The sequence below is a fragment of the Euprymna scolopes genome, chromosome 19 (genome assembly GCF_053919585.1).
Source record: "Euprymna scolopes isolate OS-2025 chromosome 19, ASM5391958v1, whole genome shotgun sequence".
NCBI lineage: Eukaryota > Metazoa > Mollusca > Cephalopoda > Sepiida > Sepiolidae > Euprymna > Euprymna scolopes.
In genome coordinates, this window is record NC_136500.1 from 151202032 (window position 1) to 151226072 (window position 24041).

The 24041-nt window shown below is 36.3% G+C and overlaps 1 protein-coding gene across 2 annotated transcripts in view; it reads left to right on the forward strand.

The window, feature by feature from the left end:
• The window catches only part of LOC145240062 (protein inscuteable homolog), a 752521-nt gene that overhangs the window by 686441 nt on the left and 42039 nt on the right, over window positions 1-24041 (forward strand). For both annotated transcript variants that reach the window (XM_080103684.1, XM_080103685.1), the window contains 3 exons: window positions 676-789; window positions 5431-5556; window positions 23944-24041. The exon at window positions 23944-24041 is cut by the window's right edge and continues 74 nt beyond it. In XM_080103684.1, the coding sequence (XP_079959810.1) occupies window positions 676-789; window positions 5431-5556; window positions 23944-24041 (338 nt within the window). The remainder of the gene's footprint in view (window positions 1-675; window positions 790-5430; window positions 5557-23943) is intronic.

The window sequence follows — 24041 nt, forward strand, 5'->3', positions numbered from 1 at the left end:
ACAAATAATTGTGTGTACAGTTCCCACACTGACATCAAACTGTGCTCTTATTGTTTCTATAGACACACCGACGGTCCTTATCCATGAAATTCTTTATTTGGCCAATCAACTCAGGTGTTCTGACTTCCTCCCTCTTCCCACACCTCTCATCATCCCTCAAAGAATCCCTGCTTGAATTTCTTATGCCACTCAAAAACTAATGCCCAATTCTTGCAAGATGGTCTAAAAGTAGCCTGAACCATTCCATACGTTTCTGTGGCATTTTTCCAAGTTTAAAGAATTTTAGTACATATTATTCTTCTAAAATGTCCTTACATTAAGATTGCATTTTTAAAATTCACCAGCTGTGACAATCAGACTTTAGTATGGTGTATTCCAATTCCTGCTGTAGCTGTTCATTTGAAATCATAAAAAATTGGTCAGCTTTCTCATGAGATAATTAGCAATTACATACTGAATTTTTAAGAGTTTACCACAATTTTAAATGTCTGTAGAAAAAAGTCTGGAAACTTATTGAAGACACCTCGTAGTATCCCTAAGAATTTAAACTGCATTTTTTTGTTTTTTTAATTACTTGAAGCTTTTTAAACTAATATATATGCATGCATGTATATATACACAAACTGTTTTTTCATTTAAATATTTTGATATTAATTCCCATGTGTCTATTTACAGAGCCTTGTTTTAGCCCTCGAGCTAACGGCCGATACTCGGAATCTATTTTGTGCTATTAATGATGTTATCAATTTGGGCATGGAAGGCGACCACATGTGCTACATCCTTGTCCGGGTAAGTAATATATATGTGTGTGTGTGTGTGTGTATGTAGCCATCTAATTGCTGGTTTTCATATCTAGTAACCGGTTACTTATCTCTACATCTCTTAGTATTTTATTGGATGTAATTATTTATGTAATTTGAAATGTGAGAAATGACAAGCATTCATGTCAAAAGTTAATAATAGATATCAATTGTCAAAGATTATTATAGCAAATAGAGGAACATGGTTATTAAATTGATTGGAACTCGGACGGGCATCATTATACAATTATGGCATGTACGGTTATAGAATTATTGCGGCGCGGGAAGGCACGGCTATAGAAATTATTGGGACTCGGGAAGGCACGGCTGTAAAATTATTGGGACTCGGGAAGGCACGGCTGTAAAATTATTGGGATCGGGAAGGCACGGCTGTAGAATTATCGGGACTCGGGCAGGCACGGCTGTAGAATTATTGGGGCCAGGGAAGCACAGCTATAAGAATTATTGGGGCCAGGGAAGCACGGCTATAAGAATTATTGGGGCTCGGGAAGGCATGGCTATAGATTTATTGGGGCTTAGGCAGGCTATTTTATGTGTTTATAGCTCTGAGCTAAAAAATAAGCACAAAATTATTTTATTTTATACTAAATCTTATGGGGAAGCTGGTACACCTATTTCAGCAATAATGGACTTACCCAGTGACAATAAATATAGTTATATGTTGTGGTTAGCGATTAATGCCATTCATTTAGCTAATTGCTTCGATCACCGATATATGCTGATTGTGATTTTGATCTTGACAATCAGTCCAGCAGAAACAATCATTTTGGTGGACTTTTAACTGGTGGGGTGATGCATTCATTCTGAGTAGTGCTAGGAGGTTCATCCCCCCAGGTCTTGCCTCTCCTCTCTGGAGTGCAATGAATGCACACATGGAAGACGTCCTTACACTTATATCGACAAACATGTACAAAAATTCTGGATGCCAGATGAATGACCTACTAACAATAATGTCTGATAAAAATGGTTGCAGTGAATGAGTCAGAAGAATTCTTAACTTGGTTGATTGATTAATTGTCGTAGACAAACCATTAATAAATGAAATTTATTGACTTCATAAGCTTTATTTTGACTCATGTAAACATATATTAGTCCCAGTTGCTTGCTAATTAAATATGATGACAACGGCTTTTTGCATCTAGTCTGGTGAACTGCAGTGTCTCTTGTGGCTATACAATCGAAACTGGCGAGTGATAAGGAGACCAAGGTTTTCCCAGTTACCAGGGTCCTCCTCTCGGCCAACAGAAAGGGAAGCCAATATGGTCAGAGCTAGCATAACTGCAGGAGTTACCGGAAAGGTGTTTCAGTGCTTCCAAACCAGACATTTTGTCAGGTTTTATTACCTTAACCTTTGCCAAGGCATCCACAAGTCAATGGAGTTATTTTCCCATAGCTTAAATAACATGTTTTATTGTTACATGAAAAGGGCTTGTTCCCTTTTCATGTAAGTAAAAAAAAAGAGAATTAGTAAAATGAAAATAAAATCAGATAAAACGGGAATCGAACCCTGTAGATAAGTTTTAAAGAACAATAAGTTTTAAATGGAATGTCCAGTAAATTGTTGACTCTGTTAAAATATTTAATAAATACAAATTTGGCTGGAAACTATGCATATTGTTAGAAAGAATGCATAATAAAATATGGGTTACAGAATTAGATAAGTAGGTTAAATTCCTTTGTAAAACAACAAGGAAAATGAGAAATTTCCTGGTCGTCAGAAATAGTTTCAAAAACGTGCAAATCGCGCATGTTGATAACACGTGAATTATAGTCACGTTGACCAGACATACATGTGATTTCTCAATATAGGAAAGAGTTCGAAGTTAGTTTGAGTCAGATCAGAGTAAGGGAGGGGAGAGAGAGAGAGAGAGAGCTGACATGGAACCTTGGAAGCGAGGTTAGAAGAAGAAATCATGTAAGACTTGAATTCCTGGATGCAAAGCCATTGACCGGTCATATGGAATAATAAAAAGAACATCATCTTTTTGTATCTGCGTCTTCGTGTTGTTATTCAACAGAAAAGGTATTGTCCATTTATGTTATAAGAACTTTGTGAAAATCATCATCACAAAAACAAAGGTAAAGTGAAATTGTATTAATATGAACTTTGTGTTTATAAAAATGTACAACTGTCTCTCTCTTTATATATACTTGTTAATGTCTCCATCTCTTACAACATGAACACTCCTAAGACTCTAATCTCTCCTAAGACTGTCTATCACTCTAAGACTTTCCAATACAAACAAGAACAAGAACTCACGAAACATACGAATATTTAGTATCTTCATCTAATAATAACACACTTACGTAACATTATAATTGCAACCAGAATCTGATTTATACCAAAGCGATGGGAATAACAGAATGATAAATGATTGTCGTTAAAGTGGTGGCGGCTTAATACAAAAGCATCAAAGAAAGGAGTAGAAATAAAAAACAGATGTCATATGAGCGTTGCTTCATAACTGAGACGTAAACATTTAGTTCGAAACACATTAAATCATTAATGTTTTAATCAATTTAAACTCATACTATTTTGCAACAAATAGGTTTCTACTACATCACAGCTATTTGAGATAAAATACACACATATATTACACACACTAGCTGGGAGACCCGACGTTGCCCGGGATTGAATGATGATCAACGAATATTTCACACTCCTATATTTTTATTGTCATCGAAATCCGTGATATCGCCCGGGAGGAAGCTTCACATGCCTCCATGCAGTAACTTAGTCCAAAATATGTTATTCTACATTGCACTCTAGAGAACTTACTGTTTCTTTTATAAAATTATTTTATGTAAACTTCTTTCCAATTAACGAAAAAAAAAAAACATTAAGAAATTTACGTGCGGAGTTTAAACCTACAGACCACGTCATGCAAAAAACAAAAAATAAAAAAAAAAAAAAAAAAAATTTCACATGACTCCATGCAGTAAATTAGTCCAAAATATATCTTATTCTACATTGCACTCTAGAGAACCTACTGTTTTTTTTTATAAATTCATTTTATATAGAATTCTTTCCAGTTAATAATAAAAAAAAAAACACATTAAGAAATTTATATGCAGGGTTTGAACCTACAGATCACGTCATGCAAAAACAAAAACAAACATGTAAATTTTCATTAAGTTAATGAGAAAAAAAAATTACATGCGGAGTTTGAACCTACAAACTATGTCATGCAAAAAAATTAAAATAAATTTTAAAAAAAACACGCTATCAACTTACCCACAGCAGAATTTTCACAGCCCGTTGTTCTATCATTGTTGCTAAGTGATGACATGGAAAAAATGGCTTTACCGATGATAGATTAATTAAAATAATGGTTTCGATTACCCATTATCGGTAATTATCGGAGGTATTCTGAGACAAAACTTAAAGATCACACCCAGACTTATACACTAAAGTTCTGTAAATTTTAAAGAAAATCTGCTCAGCCATTTCGGAGTCTATAAGAAACGAACTCACTCATACAGACAAAGTTGCATTTATATGATTGTAGATATAAAAGTGAGAATGTGTTAGGGTTTTAATTTTTGATCTACAGATTTTAAATTGGTATATATATATATATATATATATATATATATATATTTCCCCAAAACCTCTGGCTTTGATGGAGGGGGACTAAAACTTGCCGCTATGGTTTCAAATGCTCTGAAATAACAGCAAGGGGAGATTTGATTCCAAATATTTCTCACGTGTTATATCGCCCGTTTTGGAAATAGGGTACGATTATGAATATCTCCAGTATCAAATAGTCCTTATACACTAACTTTATGCATGAAAACCAAAGAGACGATATATAACATATAAGAAATATTTGGAATCAAGTCTCCCCTTGCTTTCAGATCATTTGAAACCATAGCAGCAAGTTTTAATCTTCCCTCCATCAAGGCCAGAGGTTTGGGGGAAATATCAGATACTTTGTAATTCATATGCAAAACTAGGAAAGCGAATGACTATGATTAAAACATTTTATGACTGTAAAAAGTTCCAAAAAATAGGCTCTGAATGATGAATGATCTCCTTAATGTACGACGATAAAGGCAAGTGTTCCATAGCCTACTACACAATTCGGGTCATTACTTTTCCAACGAGTCTTCCTTTGTTAAATTCTGATCAATAGTTGCTGAGATTTGGAACTTATAAAATTGCCAAAAAAGTTTATATATATATATATATATATATATATATATATATATAAACAAACTTGTAGCGAAATTTAATATTGAAATGCTCATATATTTGGTTCTATGGGACAAAACTACATGAAAATTTGCAAGCTTTTTGAAGATTATAATACTATTCTATGGTTAAAATTTTATGACAATTGGATAAAAAATGATCTATATTTTCAAACCAATAAAATATACCCAAATTTGCCTCTATTGTGTATACATAGTGTCCTGGCAAGCCTGTTTTAGTTTGCTGCTTTTGGGATGAATTTTGCTTGTTTTTTTTTTTACTTGTTTGTCTCCCTTGTGGCCTTGCTAGGCCACCAATATATATATATATATATATATATGCACGCGTGCACACACCATCTTTTTTGGAAGTCTTTTGGTGAAACCATTTGAATAATTTTTATTTTATTTTCAGGAAGGAACAATTCGTTCACTTTTTAACATCTGCACGATGGAAACTCTGCTGAGAATACGAGCCAGAGCTTTGAGGGCCATCTCAACAATTTGCTGCATCCCCGAAAGCATCCAAGAATTGGAGAAGGTAATTCAAAAAAAAAAAAAAAATCCCTATATATATAAAATGAACTCATTTTTCCCCTCTGATTTTGACCTTAATAGGATTGAAAATAAAGACATTTCCTGCAAATGTAATATGCACAAACTACAGCACAATATCTGAGGTGTGTTATAGGCCTATTACCTCTACACTTCCTCAATAATCGTGGATTCCTATATTTTTTTCTGGTGTCAAAATCGGTTAGAATCAATGGAAGTTGTAAAATCTTTTCTCTCTATTAAATTCCTCCTACCCCCGCTACCAATTACACCATTGCGGATCCGTTCCCAACGCACCATTGGATTTAAGCGAATCGAAGGTTTATTTATGCCATTTTTTTTTTTTGCTTTTCACTTTGCGCTGTGTTTTTTTTTGGTTTTTGTTTTTCAGAACACGTCCATCTTTTTCCCTGATTTATGCTTTCGTTTTTTTTCCGATTTTTTTTTTTAAAGAAGTTTTACGTTTGTTTGCTGTTTTTTTTTTTTTTTTTGGTTTTGCCGATTTTTTACAGAAGTTTAGCATCGTTTTTATTCTTATTTAGATATTTAAACAGGGTTATTTCTTCGCTTATACTTTACTTTAACCCCTCCCTTATACATACACCTCCAAACAACCGAGCAACGCCAGGTACCCCCGCTAGTAAAAAATAAATAAAATGGAAATATTAATTTTTAATATTTATAGTTTAGTTGAATGTTTGATAATTTTCAAAGTATTTCTATTAACAGTTTGCCCTGTTGACTTGCCTCCCCACGAGGGCACAGTTAGACACAAGGTCAGCTTTTAATGTGGGGAAAATCCAGCTCCCCAAAAAGGGGCACTCTGGATAGTAACAAAAATAAAAATTGTCTCAGCTATGAAAACCTCTCTTCCATCGACTGAGGACAGAATGTTACATGATAAGGGCTGTCCCCTTTTCATGTAAGTATAAAAATAGAGAGATTTAGTTAAAATGAAAATGAAATAGAATAGACGAAATTCGAACCTCGTAAATTAGCTTTAGAAATAGATTACGAGAGAGAATTAGCAAATGGAATGTAAAACAAACCATTGTTTAGCTTAGAGATAAAATAGTTTCAAGAAAAGAATGTGCATTGACAAGTCTGTTATGAAAAATTCAATTGAGGAATGCAACTATACAAGATAATTTAATAAACATGTTTTTAACATATTGGAAAAATAGGTTATTGGGAATATAGGTTAAAATTCCTTTTGTAAACAAAGGAAAAAGTTTTGGACACGCATGTCCAGAACACGTGAAAGAAGACACATGTTTTAACATATGTATGACGTCATGGAAAATGGGAAGTTCTAGATATAGTTAGAAACTTGAGAGAAACTGAAGGAGAAACTGGGGGAGAGTCAGAGGGAGTCTGAGGACGACAGACGACAGTCCAGACATGGACATTCGAACGTCTAGAAGCGAGACGGTCACTTTTGAAGCTTAGAATGTGAAGCTTTGAATTCTTGACTCAGAAAACCACGGCCGGTCGTGAGAAGAAATAAACCCATCATGTATTTTTATAAACGTCGTCTTTGTGTTGTAATTCTACCAAAAGGTAAAGTGAAAATTGTTATTATATGTCTTATATATCTGTGTTATAAAATGTCTTGGCATACACATCTCATATCTACAATGTGAACTCTACATCTCATATCTACACTTCTAAGTATGAACATTTAATATATATGAATCGTCATAACACGAACACGGAACGCAACAATATCTCTTACAACAACATCCCTCAACAATAAGCCCTATATATAACAAGAAAAGGTGAAGTACAGATACTACACTGTGATCCTGGCCTGGAGGCAACAGTTTGCTCTATATACATGGCTACAAATTCATTGACTGCAATCCCATTCCTCAGCAGCGAGGTCAAATGTGGGCGACACTTGATGTCATAGGATACGATCCAGACTCTTACTTCGGCTAGATGGGAGATCTGAACAGTCAATAGTCATGTGCTAGTATATATAAGTTCATCCCCAACCATTTTATTTAATCTTGAGTCTTCAAAAATCTAAACATTATTTCTTTTTTTTCTTAGTTTTTCTCCCTAAATCTAGTATATCTAGAAAAGTGAGAATGTGCGTGTGTGAGGACAATTCCCAACCAATATACTTAACAAATGTTTCATCTACAGACTTGGAATTTGGTATATAGGGTATTCAGACACGTGGAAAACTTTCGAATCGATTATCATACAGAAAAAATGGATGCTAAGGGATCAAAAGTGACAAAAAAACAAATGGTACATGATAATTTTTTTTGTCACCGGTATATACATTATCAGTTTTTTCTCAATTTTCATTTTCTTAATATAGGGGGAATTCCGGGTGTCGTCAGATTTTTATTTGCTTGCTAACCGTTTCAGGAATGCGCATGCATGAATCGTTCTCATGACAAATTCCTTATGTTAAGAATTAGTAGGTTTAGAAACACTTTTTAAAGATCATGTCAAGCTGGCCTAATGGTTATCATACTTGATTCACTGTCTTTAGGTTTTGATTTCGATCTCAGCTCGAGTATTTTTTTTTTACTTACAAGAAGTAACACAATACTCGCATACACATGTATTTATGCATATTTTACGACCAGGCAATGCCAGTCAGTCTGCTAGTAGATGCTAAAAGGTGATGGCTGAAAGTTAATCAGGTTTAAAACAAAGATTACCAATTCAAAAGAATAATGTATTTCTGGAAGCAAAGTTTTTACCTGGATTGGTGTATTTTTTTTTTTTTTTTTTCCGTTTTTACCCAAAACAAGGCACAGTGCCACTTTGATGTAGGGACTACTATCGGGGACATAAGTTGCAGGGATACTATGAAGGGAGATGAGCAGCAAGATGTCTGTTCACATTGCACTTGAACTTCTGCATGTCAGTACAGTTGGGGAAGCAGGAACCTGGAAGGGAGTTCCAGAGTCTAGAAGTTCTGGGGAAGAAACTATTTGAATAGAAGGCTTTCTTACATCAAGAGATCTGTGTAGGGGTGGGATTTTGCTGATTGTCAGGTTTGTCAGGAATATTTACATCGAGAGGGTACAAGGGCTTGTAGTTCATCTGAGCATTCACCATTAAAGTACTGGTAGAACAGGCAGAGGACTGTAACATTTCATCGATAGAACAGAGGCTGAAACCTCGATAATAATTCAGGTCTTATCAGGTTGGCGACTCTTTTGAACCATGTCCAGATGTGAGAGACTAGTAGCAGATGCACCAGTCCAAATGTGAAAACAATACTCCATACATGGGCGAATAGTGGCCTTATAGAGGTACAGGATATTTTCTAGCACGGAGTAGAGAGCCCACCATTCCTTGCAGTGGCTCTGGCAACGCTCTCAATATATCTGTTCCAACTCATATTCCCTGTGAACGTTAAGCCGAGAAGTTTGAAAGAAGTACTTTCAGGTAATATATCTTGGAGAATAATTCTTCCCTCTCTCAGTAGAAGTCCTGGTTCTTATCCAGAATTCACCCTATATCAAGAAAACAAACATTGAGAAAAATCTCTATAATGCATATATCGGTGGGAAAAAAAAAGTTGTTATATTCCAAAAATCACATAAATTGATCAATTATTATTATTTTTGTTTTTTTTAAAAAAGAAAATCAAATTTATGAGTAAGGGAGGAGTAACTAACTCACGTCGTGATTTTAAAAATTATCTCAAGAAACAAGGGAGATAGGTCAACAATAATTTAAACTTGTGAGATTTAGGTTGTAATTCCTACAAATTCCCATTAATGGCTTAAAAATTATTTATCTTTCGTTAAAAATAAAAAAAAAATACTTTATCAATTTACGTGATTTGTCGGAATATGATATTTCGTCAGAGGTACATACATCATTCAGATTTTCTTTTCTTTTTATTTTTTAATATCAGGGTAATTCTTGACAAGAACTGAATTCTCTTCTATGAGTGATGTTCCCACTTTGATTGTGACATTTTCTTGTGAGAGCAAGAAGTTGAGGGATTGCAAAATCTTTTTCCTAATTTAGGTATGGATATCCTCAAAGAGTAATCTTTGCAAGCAGTAATGAATTCTGAGAGTTATCTATATCTATGAAAGTGAATGTGTCTGTGTACATTTTCCTTCACATTTTCAATCTACAGACTCGAAATTTGATATACAGGGTACTGAGATTTGGGGAAATCTATGTGATCGGTTTTAGGCCAGAAATTTGGCTGCTAAGGGTCAAAATTCAACGATTGGACCTTTGAGAACTCTACCAAACTCCTCCGACAATTTGGGGTCTACACATTTGAAATTTTAGGTATTAGGTACCTTGGACATGCATCTAACTTAACTCAATTTGAGCCTAAAACAATAAATTTTAAGGGGTCATAATAGGAGTCAAATTTTAAAAAAATTGACCTTTTTTCTTTTTTTTTTTTTTGCTCAGCACACACCTCCAAACATCGGGGCAACGCTGGGCACCCATGCTAGTATATCTATAAAAGTGAACGTGTGTGTGTGTACATTTTCCAACACAATAACTGTCAATTTTAAGTCTACAGGCTCGAAATTTGATATACAGGGTACTGAGATTTGGGAAAATCTTTGTAATCCGTTTTTGGTCAGACATTTGGCTGTTAAGGAGTCAAAGTTCAACGATTTGACTTTTGAGAACTCTATCAAACTCCTTCGCCAATTTTGGGCCTAAACACTTGAAATTTTAGATATAGGTTTCTTGGGCATGGAACTAACTTGATTTGAGCCCAAAACAATAAATGTTAAGGGGTCATAATAGGGGTCAAAGTTAAAAAAATTGACTGCTTTTTTTTTTTGCTCAACATACACATCCAAACACCCAGACAACGCCAGGCTGAAATGCTAGTATTCTATAAATGTGAGAATGTTTGTATGTGAGGCCACTTCTCAACCTATATACTCAATAATTTTTTAAATTTATTTGATTTTTTTTTTTTTTTTTTTTTTTTTTTATTATTATATTTTCACACCAAACAAGGCACATTGCCACTTTGGTGTAGGGGGCTACTATCAGGGGAAACATCTACTGGGGCACTATGTAGGGATTAGGGCAGCGAGATGTTGGTTCACGTTGCACTTGAACTTATGCATGTCAGTACAGTTGGGGAAGCAGTGACTTGGAATGGAATTCCAAAGTCTAGCAGTTCTGGGGAAGAAACTACTGGAGTAGAACGATCTTTTACATCTAGGGATCTCTACAGTGTGGGGGTGGGATTTTGCAGCTTGTTGGGTCTGTCGAGGGTGTTCACGTCGTGGGGGCACAAGTGCTTGCAGTTCTTCAGAGCATTCACCATTATAATACTTGTAGAACAGGCAGAGGGATGCAACGTTTCGACGATGGGACAGAAGCTGAAGTTTTGATGCCAGTTTAGGGCCTATCAGATTTGCGACTCTCTTTTGAACCCTGTCAAGGAGAGAGAGACTAGTAGCCGATGCACCGGCCCAAATATGACAGCAATACTCCATACATGGGCGAATAGTGGCCTTATAGAGGTACAGGATACTTTCGGGTGTTAGAAGTTTTCTAGCACGGTAGAGAGAGCCCACCTTCCTCGCAGCGGCCCTGGCAATGCCCTCGATGTAATTGTTCCAGCTCATGTTTCCTGTGAACGTTAGGCCAAGGAGCTTGAAAGACGTACTCTCAGCTAAAGAGTTGTTGGCCATTGCTATAGGTGGTAGAGAAGGTTTCCTGTAATTATTGAATGAAACCAGTTTTGTCTTGGTGGCATTGAACGTTACCATCCATTTATGTCCCCATTCCACTAGTGATTTGAGGTCATCCTCTAGTGTTTCTGCCATTACTTTAGATATATGTTCATTTGTTTTCCTGTCGTGCCTGCTATAGAGTGTGGTGTCATCAGCATATATACCCATCTCAGAGGCAATTTTATCGGGGAGGTCATTTATGAATATCAGGAACAGCAGAGGACCAAGGATAGATCCCTGGGGCACTCCGGCATTTATATTATATTGTTTAGATGTACGACCGTCGAGGACAACCTGGATTTTTCTCTTATCTAAGAAGGATTTAATTATGTTAAGTATTCTACCAGTGATACCGTAAGATCTAATCTTCCTGAGGAGACCCTCATGCCATACCCTGTCAAAAGCCTTAGATATATCTAGAGCTACCGCTCTGCCCTCTCCCGCTTTGTCCAGTGAATGGTATATGCGTTCAGAGATTACAGTGAGGATGTCTGCCGTGGAACGGGCTTGTCTAAATCCATATTGATGGTCGGTCAGAAGTTTAGCATCTGTAAGGTGCTGGACTAGAGCATGGTTAATTAAGGTCTCAAATATTTTGGCAAAAAGTGGGAGGAGGCCAATAGGGCGATAATTTAATGGGTCAGTTCTTTCGCCAGAATTCTTGAATACTGGTACCACAGAAGCAGTTTTCCAGCAGCTCGGAAAGCAAGATTCATTAAGGCATTTGTTGTAGAGTTTGGAGAGAACTGGAGCTACTTCGGCTGAGCACTTTTTTAATAGCACAGCTGGGATGAGGTCGGGTCCACATGCTTTGGAAGTGTCAAGGTTTTTTATGATAGCATGCACCTGAGCAGGGGTGATTTCCAGATCGTCTAGCTTGGCGTCTGTCCGCATAGGAAAGTCAGGTAGGGGGTGGTTTAAAGGGTCCAGTGTAGAGTTGGAGGCAAACCGACTGGCAAGCATGTTAGCCTTCTCGGTTGCTGAGCAAAGAACCTCGTGATTGTTGGTTAGTGGGGGAATCGTTGATTGCCCATTATTTACTACTAAATGTTGAGATGTTAAAGTTAATTCTTCTGCTAATACATTTGTGGACGTGTTTGACGATCGATTTTGGATGGTTTGAGAGTGGATGGTCATAGGGTCCAGATTCTTCTTTTCATAAGTTTTCAAAAGTTTTTTAAAAATACGACTAGAGTGCCATCAACTAGAATCGAAACCAAACCATATAGCTGTCCAGTGTTATTCGTTACCATCTGAGCTAAGTCTACATGAACCTCAAAACTTAAAAATAACGTTGTTGCATATGCATAAAAGGTTTCGTCGACTCACGTCTACCAAGTTTCAATTTTAATACCTAAGCAGTTATTTTTACTGCCTTAAAAACAGATTGAATTTGTTCCACATGTCCGAATCCCTATGTATGAAAATTAAAAAAAATTTTTATTACATTTTCACTCCAAACAAGGCACATTGCCACTTTGGTGTAGGGGGCTACTACCAGGGGCAACAACTACTAAGGCACTATGTTGGGATTTGGGCAGCAAGATGTTGGTTCACGTTACACTTGAACTTCTGCATGTCAGTACAGTTAGGGAAGCAGGGACCTGGAATGGAATTCCAGAGTCTAGCGGTTCTGGAGAAGAAGCTACCGGAGTAGAAAGATCTTTTACATCTAGGAATCTCTACCGTGTGGGGGTGGGATTTAGCTGCCTGTCGGGTTTGTCGAGGGTGTCTAAATCATGGGGGCACAAGTGTCTGCAGTTCGTCAGAGCATTCACCATTAAAATACTTGTAGAAAAGGCAGAGGGATGCAACGTTTCATCGATGGGACAGAGGCTGAAGCTTGGATGCCAGTTCAGGGCCTATCAGATTGGCTACTCTCTTTTGAACCTTGTCTAGGAGCGAGAGACTAGCAGCAGATGCACCAGCCCAAATATGACAACAATACTCCATACATGGGCGAATGGTTGCCTTATAGAGGTACAGGATACTTTCAGGTGTCAGTAGCTTTCTAGCACGGTAGAGAGAGCCTACCTTTTTCGCAGCGGCCCTGGCAATGTTTTCAATATAATTGTTCCAACTCATGTTTCTTGCGAACGTTAGGCCAAGCAGTTTGAAAAATGTACTCTCAAACAGGGAGTCACCGGCCATTGCTATTGGTGGCAGAGAAGGTTTCTTGTAATTATTGAAGGAAACCAGTTTAGTCTTGGCATCATTGAATGTGACCATCCATTTATGTCCTCATTCCAGTACAGATTGGAGATCATCCTCTAGTGTTTTTGCCATTTCTTTAGATATGTGTTCATTTGTTTTCCTGCCATGCATGTTATAGAGCGTGGTGTCATCAGCATATATACCCATCTCAGAGGGAGTTTTGTCGGGGAGGTCATTAATACTTATTAGGAACAATAGAGGTCCAAGGATAGACCCCTGAGGCACTCCCGCATTTATATCACACTGTTTAGATGTACGACCGTCTAGGACAACCTGGATTTTTCTCTAAGAAGGATTTAATTATGTTAAGTATTCTACCAGCGATACCGTATGATTAACAGTAATTTAATAAAGATCGTTCCGCACACAAAAAATGCCACTATGTATAAACTGAGAATGTGTGTCAGGAAACTTCTCAACCTATATACTCAACGAATCTTTGATCTACAGATTTGAAAGTTGCCATATAGAGTATTCAGATATGTGGAAAACTTTGTAATCGGTTTTCATCCAGAAAAATGGCTAAAAATTGAAAAATTGGTTCTTGGTGGTGGTGGTGGTGGGGGGGTAATTGTATTTTTATCTGTCAACTGTTTCATTATTACGCATGCACGAATTGTTCATAGGACAGCTTCCTTATGTTACGAATACACAGGTTTGAAAATAATTATTAAAAACGTGGCAAGCTGGCTTAATGGTTATTATACTTGAATTACTGTTTTTAGGTTTTGGTTTCGATCTCAGCTTGAGTAAATTTTTTTTAATTATAAAAAGTGAAAAAAAACAAAATACTCACATGCACATGTCTCAGCTCAGTTTCTTTCCGCTGCTTTTTTTTTTTTTTTTTACTTCTGGGCCAATAAATTAGTACTGTGCATACGTGTAAAACAAAATTACGAACTTTCACTTCCTTGGGAAGATGTGGCTTTAATGCATCCAAAACCAAACTCCTATCCTTACATCATCAACGCTCTGATCCCCATCTGGCATCAATTGTGATGGATGGCTCTCGTCTGGGTGAGGCCCCGTGTTTTGACAAGCTTCTGGGTTTGACCTTTACTCCTGATCTGAAATGGAACACGTACATCAAGTCTGTTGCCATGGTCGCTGGAAAGATGGTGGGATCCTTCTACCGCTCCAGAAGATATCTCACTACTGATGCAATTCTCTATCTATATAAAAGCCAAGTACGTCCAAGGATGGAGTACTGCTGCCATATCTGGGCAGGGGCTGCTAAAAACAGCCTATCCTGCCTTGACAGAGTACAAAATAGACTTCGTGGCTTAGTGGGGGATGCCCTTTTCTCTACCCTGCAACCTCTCTCCCACAGAAGAGACGTTGCGAGCCTATCCTTGTTTTATCGTTATTTTCATGGCAGGTGCTCGTCTGAACTCCAATCTCTGGTCCCCCCTCGCCAATCTTTTACGAAAAACACCTGTCTAGCTGAATCCACTGTGAAAAATTCCCCCCACTCGATATCTGTGCCTAAATAAAACGCGGATTCCATGAACAAAGCTTCTTTCTTAGAACTGCACGCCTCTTCCGTTTGCCTGCTTCCCACCGGACTACAACTTGGATGTCTTCAAGTCCAACGTTAACAAATTCCTAATGAACCGCCCCCTTAAGTAAACACTTCATCAAATCTCCACACTAACGTAATGTACTTGCAATAACCCTTATCCCTGAATGGCTTCCGGGCCTTGATAAGTGGTGATCACTGTGTAAAAAAAAAAAAAAGAAACTTTAGAAAAAAAATATGTGTGCTATACAGAAAAGAAAAAACAATGGCCGACTTGAAATGTACTGTCATCGGTCATCATGTTTTCGCTCAATCTGAATAAGTCAGTCAGAGAGAGTTGCAACGTTGTTTGAAGTGAGTGATGGAGGTCTTGTTACGACCATGTAATCCTTGCAGTCACCTACCTTGAAAATGCTGCTGTCAAACCTGACAGTCATAAAATAATGTGGAAAAATATGGAATAAGTCAGAAAGAGTGGTAACCTTGGTTGAAGTGATGTCCCTAATGATGGAGGTTTGAGCAGAGCTGAAAGAGAGAACCAGACTAAATACCAAGGTCTCATGTATGATATGAAAAGAAACTGGAATCTTAGGGAGATATCAATCATACCAGTTATTATAGGTGCCACAGGGCTTATGAAGAAGAACCTGAAGAAGTCCTACCTAACTAATATTTCTGGTGAATCAAGTGCAAAAGAAATCCAGACAATTGCGCTTAAGGGAACAACAAGGATACTAAAAAGAGCTCTCGGTTGGTTTCAATAAAAAGCAGGGCAATGTTTATAATCAGTATCTGCAGGTTCTTGCCCCATACCCACAGTGCAGGTAATCACAGACAGTGGCTTTCAATAGCTGGCACTGGAAAACAATGTCCGACAGTGGATTGGTTGATTGTTTTTGTTTTACGGCATATCAACCGTTTTCAGGTTATTTAATGACGAATACAAAGATTTTGAAGAAAAATTTTTTAATAGAATATATTTGTTCTTTTCAAGTCGGTTTCTATTTAATAGGTATTCTAACAGGTACTACCACTCCGGGTCAGAGTGGACCTGGAAGCAATGGCAATTAAAGGGTGGCTCCACACTCCCCAAAGCCAGAAAGCTGGGTCCTCACCACTGGATACAGTGGAAGCCAGATTATTTCATTTGGGATACAGCTGCCAGTATCCACTATTGTCCAGGGACGGCAGCAGCCATCAACACCAACTGTAGTTTAATTTGTTTTTGAGGTTCTTTACTCATTCTGTTCTGGATCTATCATGCTTCCACCGGGCAATGCCGGTTAACGGGCACTGCTAGTTGTTAAATATTTAGAGATTTAATTTATAAAGAATCAGAATTGGAATCAATAAGTGTATCGGAATCTGAAATTTAGTATGGTATCGATAATTTGGAATCGGAAAAAAATCGTCCCATCACTAATATATATTCAGACACATCTGATTGAACACGACAGAGTTATTCTCCTTTGCGATCTTTATGGATAACTTTTCAATTTGCCGAGCGGTCTTTTCAGTAGGCAATTTATTTAGATTGGCGCCCAAAAGTTGTTGTTCAGCCATATTCTTCTCGAGCGCTTTCTATCGGTGCATCTGATCATCAGAAGCAATTGTTGTTGTTTTCATTTTCTTTTACTTGAGAAGAATATGGCCGAACAACAACTTTTGGACACCATTCTATATAACTTGCCTAGGCAAATTGAAAAGTTATCCATAAAGATCAGAAAAAAGAATAACTCTGTAGTGTTCAATCGGATGTGTTTGAATAATGCTTTGCTGCATACATATATATATATATATATATATATAAAAATATATAAAAAGTTATAAAATATATATGGCGATTAAGCTACACTGAATATTCCACATTTCATCCACTCTAGGACTCTTCAGGCTTATGCGCATAAGCCTGAAGAATCCTAGAGTGGATGAAACGCGGAATATTCAGTGTAGCTTAATCGCCATATATATTTTATTACTAACTCGCTCTACCTACGTATTGAGCACTTTTGAAGTAAATACTTAAAGTTTACACATAAATTTATACTTTCGTATATTAATTTTATGTGAGTAAATGAAGTAGTTATATATATATATATATATATATATCCAACAGCACAGCTTCCATAACTTAAAGAAACATTTGTTTTCACATTCCGTAATGCTGAAACATAGAATGAACAAGGAGCATGTGTTGAATAATCCAGATGCTCAGAGAGTGACGTCAAACACAAAAGTCAATCACATGTTTGGATGCAATGGCCCGGCAGGTGACATCAAATGAGAGTCAAATTCTAGGACGCAAAGTCTCCGGTCAGCGAATTTGACCTACAATTTTTAAATAATGCATGGTTCGAATGTTGACGTCATCTGGGCCAAATAAAGAGATACAAAGAGAGACAGAGGAGAAGTCGAGAGACGGATTGGATTCGAGACAGCGACACAAGAGGATGCTAGCAACACACTCTTCTTCACCACCACCACCACCAACAACAACCCCGCCACGCATGCCAATTGACTTGTCAATCTGTCATTGAAAACAAAGGTTATATTTACAAATAAACGGAATATTTTTATAATCAGCTGCTTGTGTTTTTTTTTTGTATTTTTTTTTTTTTTTTATCGCTAACAAGTGTATAAATCGAGCAATGACAAAGATTGGTTAAGCTTCCACATCTGATTATGATCCCCTACCTGGGACGGATACTTAAGATAGCTGAGATTCAACTCATCGCAACATTTTCTCCCGGTTTATACCAGATCAGATTGTCTGAAGATACTGGCTTTCTGACCTGAAATACACTAAACATTAATGTTATTGTTTTCTTTATTTCCTATTTGCAAAACTCATTCATGTTTTGCAAAAACAGAAGCAACAATTTTCTTGTACTAAAAAAAAAAAAAAAAAAAAGTAAACCAAACTCCATCTGGTGCTACCAGATCAGGCTGTCTGAAGATATTGGTTTCTTCAGACGAAGTGCATGTAACCTTGATGCTTTTTGTTTTTCTATTTCCTTTTGCAAAACTTAATTATGTTCTGCAAAACAAAACACGAAAATAACAACCCACCTTTTCCCCTCTTTTTCTTCTTCCCCTTTCTATCTTCCCCACTTCCTGACTGGTTTCCTAACTTAAAATGTACCAAACATTAATATTGTGACCCTTTTCTCTCTCCCATTGCAAAACTCATTCATGTTCTGCAGGGCAGGGAACAAAAACAATCAAGTCCACTATAAAACAACCAAACCAAACACTACAGACTAGCGATTGAAGATACAAAAAAGCTTGAAGAATAAAAACCTTCTACAAAATAACTGGATGCAACATGAATACTATTTCCAAAATAATTGGATTCGGCATTAAATAACCCGAAAAGGGTTGATATGCCGTAAAACAAAACAACCAAACCAAACTCCATGAATAAATATTTGAAGATATAAAGAACTTGAAACATAAAAACTTTTTCGAAAATTATCAGATTCAGTATTAAATAGCCCAAAACGGGTTGATATGCCGTTAAATAAAACAACCAAACCAAACTGAAGCCATGAATATTTCACGATATGAAGAACTTGAAACATGAGACTTTTTTATTCTAAATTTACGAGAATCAGCATTAAATAATCTGAAAAGGGTTAATATGCTGTAAAACAAAACGACCGAACTGAACATTATAAATGAATATTTGAAGATATAAACGATTTCAATCATCGAATATTTTTCAAATTAGAGCATTGCCAAGGCTGCTGCAAAGAAGGTGGGCTCTCTCTACCATGCTAGAAAGCTACTTATGCCTGAAAGTATCCTGTACTTCTATAAGGTCACCATTCACCATGTATGGAGTATCGTTGTCACGTTTGGGCTGGTGCATCTGCTACTAGTCTCACTCCTGGACAGGGTTCAAAAGAGAGTCGCCAACCTGATAGGTCCTGAACTGTCATCTAAGCTTCAGCTTCTGTCCCATCGACGAAATGTTGCATCCTTCTGCTTGTTCTGCAAGTATTTTAATGGTGAATGCTTTGACGAACTACAAGCACTTATATCCCCTCGACGTAGATACCCTTGACAAGCAGCTAAATCCCACCCCTTCACAGTAGAGATCCCTAAGTGTAAGAAAACCTTCTACTCCAATAGTTTCTTCCCCAGAACTGCTAGACTTTGGAACTCCCTTCCGGATTCTGCTTTCCCAACTGTACTGACATGCAGAAGTTCAAGTGTAATGTGAACAGACATCTTGCTACTTATCTCCTTTCATAATACCCCTGCAACTTATGTTCCTGATAGTAGCCCCCTACTTCAAAATGGCACTGTGCCTTGTTTGAGGTGAAAATTGAATTTAAAAAAAAATTCTCGGGTTCAGCATTAAATAACGCTAAAAGTGTTGATATGTCGTAAAACAAAACAAACAAAACAAAATCAAATGGTTATGGCCTCTTGTCTGGGACAGGTTCTTTAGCTAGTTGAAAATTACTCAACTCGTCGCATTTTGTTTTTCGAGAAGTGAAGAGAATTGAGACGGAGGAAGTCCAGTCAGTGGCGAGACGGACACACTTATTTTACAAGTGATTTTTTTTTCTTGCTGATGACAACTTCTGGTCATCAACGAAAGCCGAAAACACTTGACAAATGTTAAGTGTGCGTCTTTATGTGACCAAAAATAGGAGACATCGTTTTGTTGGCGTTATTTTTCTGCGTGGACTTCATTCAACTGCGATCCAATTATTACAGACCAAATTGGCTTATTTAACTTTTGGACGATCATAAATGTCCGTATTCTTAAAGTTCGTGTCACCATAGAATGCGTCCACATCAAGTGTGCATATATATGGTTCTGTTTTGTTTTTATTCACAATCTTTCATCCGTACTGCTTTTTAGAAAATCAAACTTCGCCTCTAGAATGAATAAAAAAAAAAAAAAAAAAAAGATTGGGTGTGTGTTTCAGAGAAATACTAACGAAGGGCTCAATTACGTTAATAAGGGTTTTTAGTTCTCTCCCACTGCAAGAACTTAGTCGTCCTGAACCTGATGAAGCCATTACACACACACACACACACACACACACACACACACACACACACACACACACATATATATATTTGACATCGCGCTATTTTAAGATAGTTTTTTCAGGTTAAATTCAAATTTCGCAATATCTTTTTTTTTTTTAAATTAAATTGTTAGGTGAAAGCACATAATAGTTACAAATATTTACCCTCCCCATGTTAAGAATGGCTTTCCAAATAAGTACGTTATTTCAGCACGGTACCAAAAATGCACAAGTACCATATATATATATATATATATATATATATATATATATATATATATATATATATATATATATAAGCACAGTTAATAAATCATGTTAAAAAACACTTTGAAAAAGAGTTAAAAACATATTTAATCTGAAAAGTGGATAGTCCTTAATCCGCGGAGTTTCGAAGAAATAATTTCCTTATCAGAGGGTAGGAATTAATAAAATGCAGGATCGGATTTTGCATGCAAAAGTATTTGATGAAACAACAAGTAAGTCAAAGAGCTTACTTGATAACAAAAAAAGTGAAGCAGAGGGAATATGGTGAAGAAAAAGGTGATTACACGTGAATGGATAGTCTGGTGGAAGATAAATAATCCAGTGACGGTAAAATCCAAAAATATAATCCCAAGAAAGTTAATTGAGTTTCCATTTGCACAAGTAAAATCCAAGGAAATCACGTAATTGGAAGAAGATGGTCCAAAATAATCCAAAAGGCCGAAATCCATGGAATAATTCACAAATATGTACAAAGAAAAGAAAAGGGAAAAATTCCAATAAGATTAATAAAAGAAAAATAAGATATGCTTTTCACACGACTGCCGAGATATAATAAGAAAGATCAGGGAAGAAGAAGAGGAAAAAAAATTAAATGGTTATAGAATTAAATATAAGCTCTATCTCCTATTTGGTTTCATCGAGCGTTTACATCTGGTTGAGATTACTTTATAAATATTAATTCTTTAATATTTATAATATACTTTAGTTTTACCATCTTGGATCATTTTGGTAAATTTAATTGTAATTTTTATTATATATATATATATATATATATATATATATATATATATATATATATATATATGAGTAGTTTTTTAAGTATATATTACCAAGCAGTTATTATCCTTAATTATAATACGCTTTTATTATAACAAAAAAAAGAATTTCACTTTTAAAAGATAGGCGACATACTATAAGAGTATCACTCTTACTTCAACTACCATGGCTTATACAGAATACTATATCCGATGGTAAGGCCCCACCTTGCTGGCCTTAGGGAGTGTGGAGCCACCCTTTAATTGCCATTGCTCCCAGGTCCACTCTGACCCGGAGTGGTAGTACCTGTTAGGGTCCCAACTATTGGGTTAAATAGAATCTGACTTTAAAAATATATATATATATACTCCATTAAAAATCGTTCCTCAAAATAAGTAGATTCGGCATTAAATAACCTGAAAAAGGTTGATATGCCGTAAAACAAAAACAACCAACCAACTAGGATTGGATCAAATACAATTGTATTTGTATTTCAATACAATTTTAATGTAATTATATTTGTATTTTAACATCACAAGAAAAAGTAATTTGTATTTGTATTATGGCATCCAGGAAAATAGTATTTTGTATTTATATTTGAGATTATATATATATATATATATATATATATATATATATATATGAGAGAGAGAGAGAGAGAGAGAGAGAGAGAGAGAGAGAAGGAAACTTTCAGAGCTCTAATGATAATAAAATGCAATAAGGTATGATATAGAATGTAATGTAGATGTCAAATTTGCAAGGAAATATTTATTTTCTTTTTCTTCCTTTTTTGCATATTTTCAGCTTTCTTTATTACTTTGAAAAAAAAGTACTTATATTTGTTTTTGTTTAAATCAGTTATTGTATTTTTATTTGTATTTTGAGATTGAGGAATAAAAGTATTCGTATTTGTATTTTTAGACTTAGGAATAAAAGTATTTGTATTTTCTGGTAACCTAAACGAAAGTATTTGTATTTCAATTGTTAAAAGTCAGTATTTGATCCAACCCTACAACCAACATCTACAGAATACGGGAATCTATTTCGGACATATCACACACAAGAAAAATGATCACTAGATCAAAATCATTATCAAAGGTCAAGGTTAATCAAAACACTGTTACCAAAACTATAGTATCAACAGATATGAGTGATCAGTATGCATAAACCTTTTGTAATGGTTTTATTAATGAGCGATCAATACGCCAAATGAAATAAAAGCGGGGTTTATCCGTGTTCTTTTTAGTATCTTCATTATCACTAGTCTATTATGTCTAGTCTATCGTCGTTTTAACTAAAGCAAATAAAACTTGTCATGCATGAAAGACCCAAGGTAGACGTTCGCTAAGTTTCTTCAAAGTTTTATTGGAGAGAACGGGCTTAAGGAGAGAGAGAGAGAGAGAGAGAGAGAGAGAGAGACTTATAACTAAATAATTATGTCTTGTTAAACTTACTATGTTCTTAACGAAAGAAATGAGTGGCACAACGGACAGACTCGAGATAAGATCCAGCTCAGATTATTTCTTCATTATTGGACGCGTCTCGTTCGCATGCTTCCAATGGAGAGACTGGTTTGGAAACCTTTGTTTCCCTCACTTGAAAACGTGACGTCATTCCAATCATTCACCTTAGTTTTGTCCACAGTTAGACCTGTTGCTTCTCACCCCTGTTTCAACTCGTGTCACTCGTATCTGGGTACTAATTGCGGATAGGTGATCCTAACATACACAAAAGATGACCCTTGTCAAAATTCACATTAAATAACTTAGTCGCTACTTACTGGCGTAAGGTCCCTACTTTGTAAAACTGTAACAGAGTCGCTGACGCGTGTTAACAGCAGCTGCATAACACATATGCAAATGACCAAGCTGGTGCGCAATGTGTCGTCACAGCAGAGGAAGAGAAGGGAAAGATAAAGGAAAAAAAATGGACCATGTGGCGAGGATAAGAAAAAAGCATGTAACGGTGTGAGATAGCTGTGTGGCCAAGTGGTGGCGTGAAAGACTTAAGCACATGTTGATTTTTTTTCTTCCACCCATGCGCAGATCGGAGGTCTTGAGTGTTTAGCTGACATTTTATCTGATAAAGCAAAACTGAAAGGCTTTTAAACACGTATTGAGACTGCAAGAATTTATTAACTACATGTTGAAATACGAGACTTTCAGAACAATATGCAATGCGTTTTTGGAAAGCACCGGTAATAAATGCCTTTTTAAAAAAAAAAAAAAAAAAAAAAAAAAAAAAAAGCCGAGTCAAATTTATTTCTTTTTGTTTGTTTTCTTGTGACTATCTCGGATACAACACGTTGGGTCCGAGTGCTAAAATAAAAAGACACCGTTAAAATAGATTAACGACCACATTACAACACGAGTTCCCAATCTCCAATGATAATCACATTCTTTGTTCTATCGTTATTTCCATGGCAAGTGCGCGTCTCAGCTCCATTCTCTGGTCCCCCCTTGCCAATCTTTTTCAAAAAACACCCGACTAGCTGAAACCACCGTCAATAATTTTCCCCACTCCTTATCTGTGCCTAAATCAAAACGTAGATTCCACGAACAAAGCTCTTTTCTTAGAACTGCACGTCTGTTTCCCTCCCGACTTCAACCTGGATGTCTTCAAGTCCAACACAAACAAATTCCTGATGAACCGCCCCCCTAAGTAATAACACATTTATCAATTCTCCAATACTATTGCTACACTATCCCATTGAGTACTGTACACACAATAATCCTTATCCCCGAGTGGCCATTGGGCCTTGATAAGTGGTGAACTCCATGTAAAAAAAAAAAACAACAAAAAAAAAACATCGTTTCAATGTTTAATTGTGTCTTATTTTGATTTTTTCCCCACACGCGCAGGTTGGAGGTCTTGAGTGTTTAGCTGACATTTTATCTGATAAAGCGCAAGGTGAGGAGGTTCGAGGTGAAGCTGCTGGTGTTGTGGCTCAGATTACCTC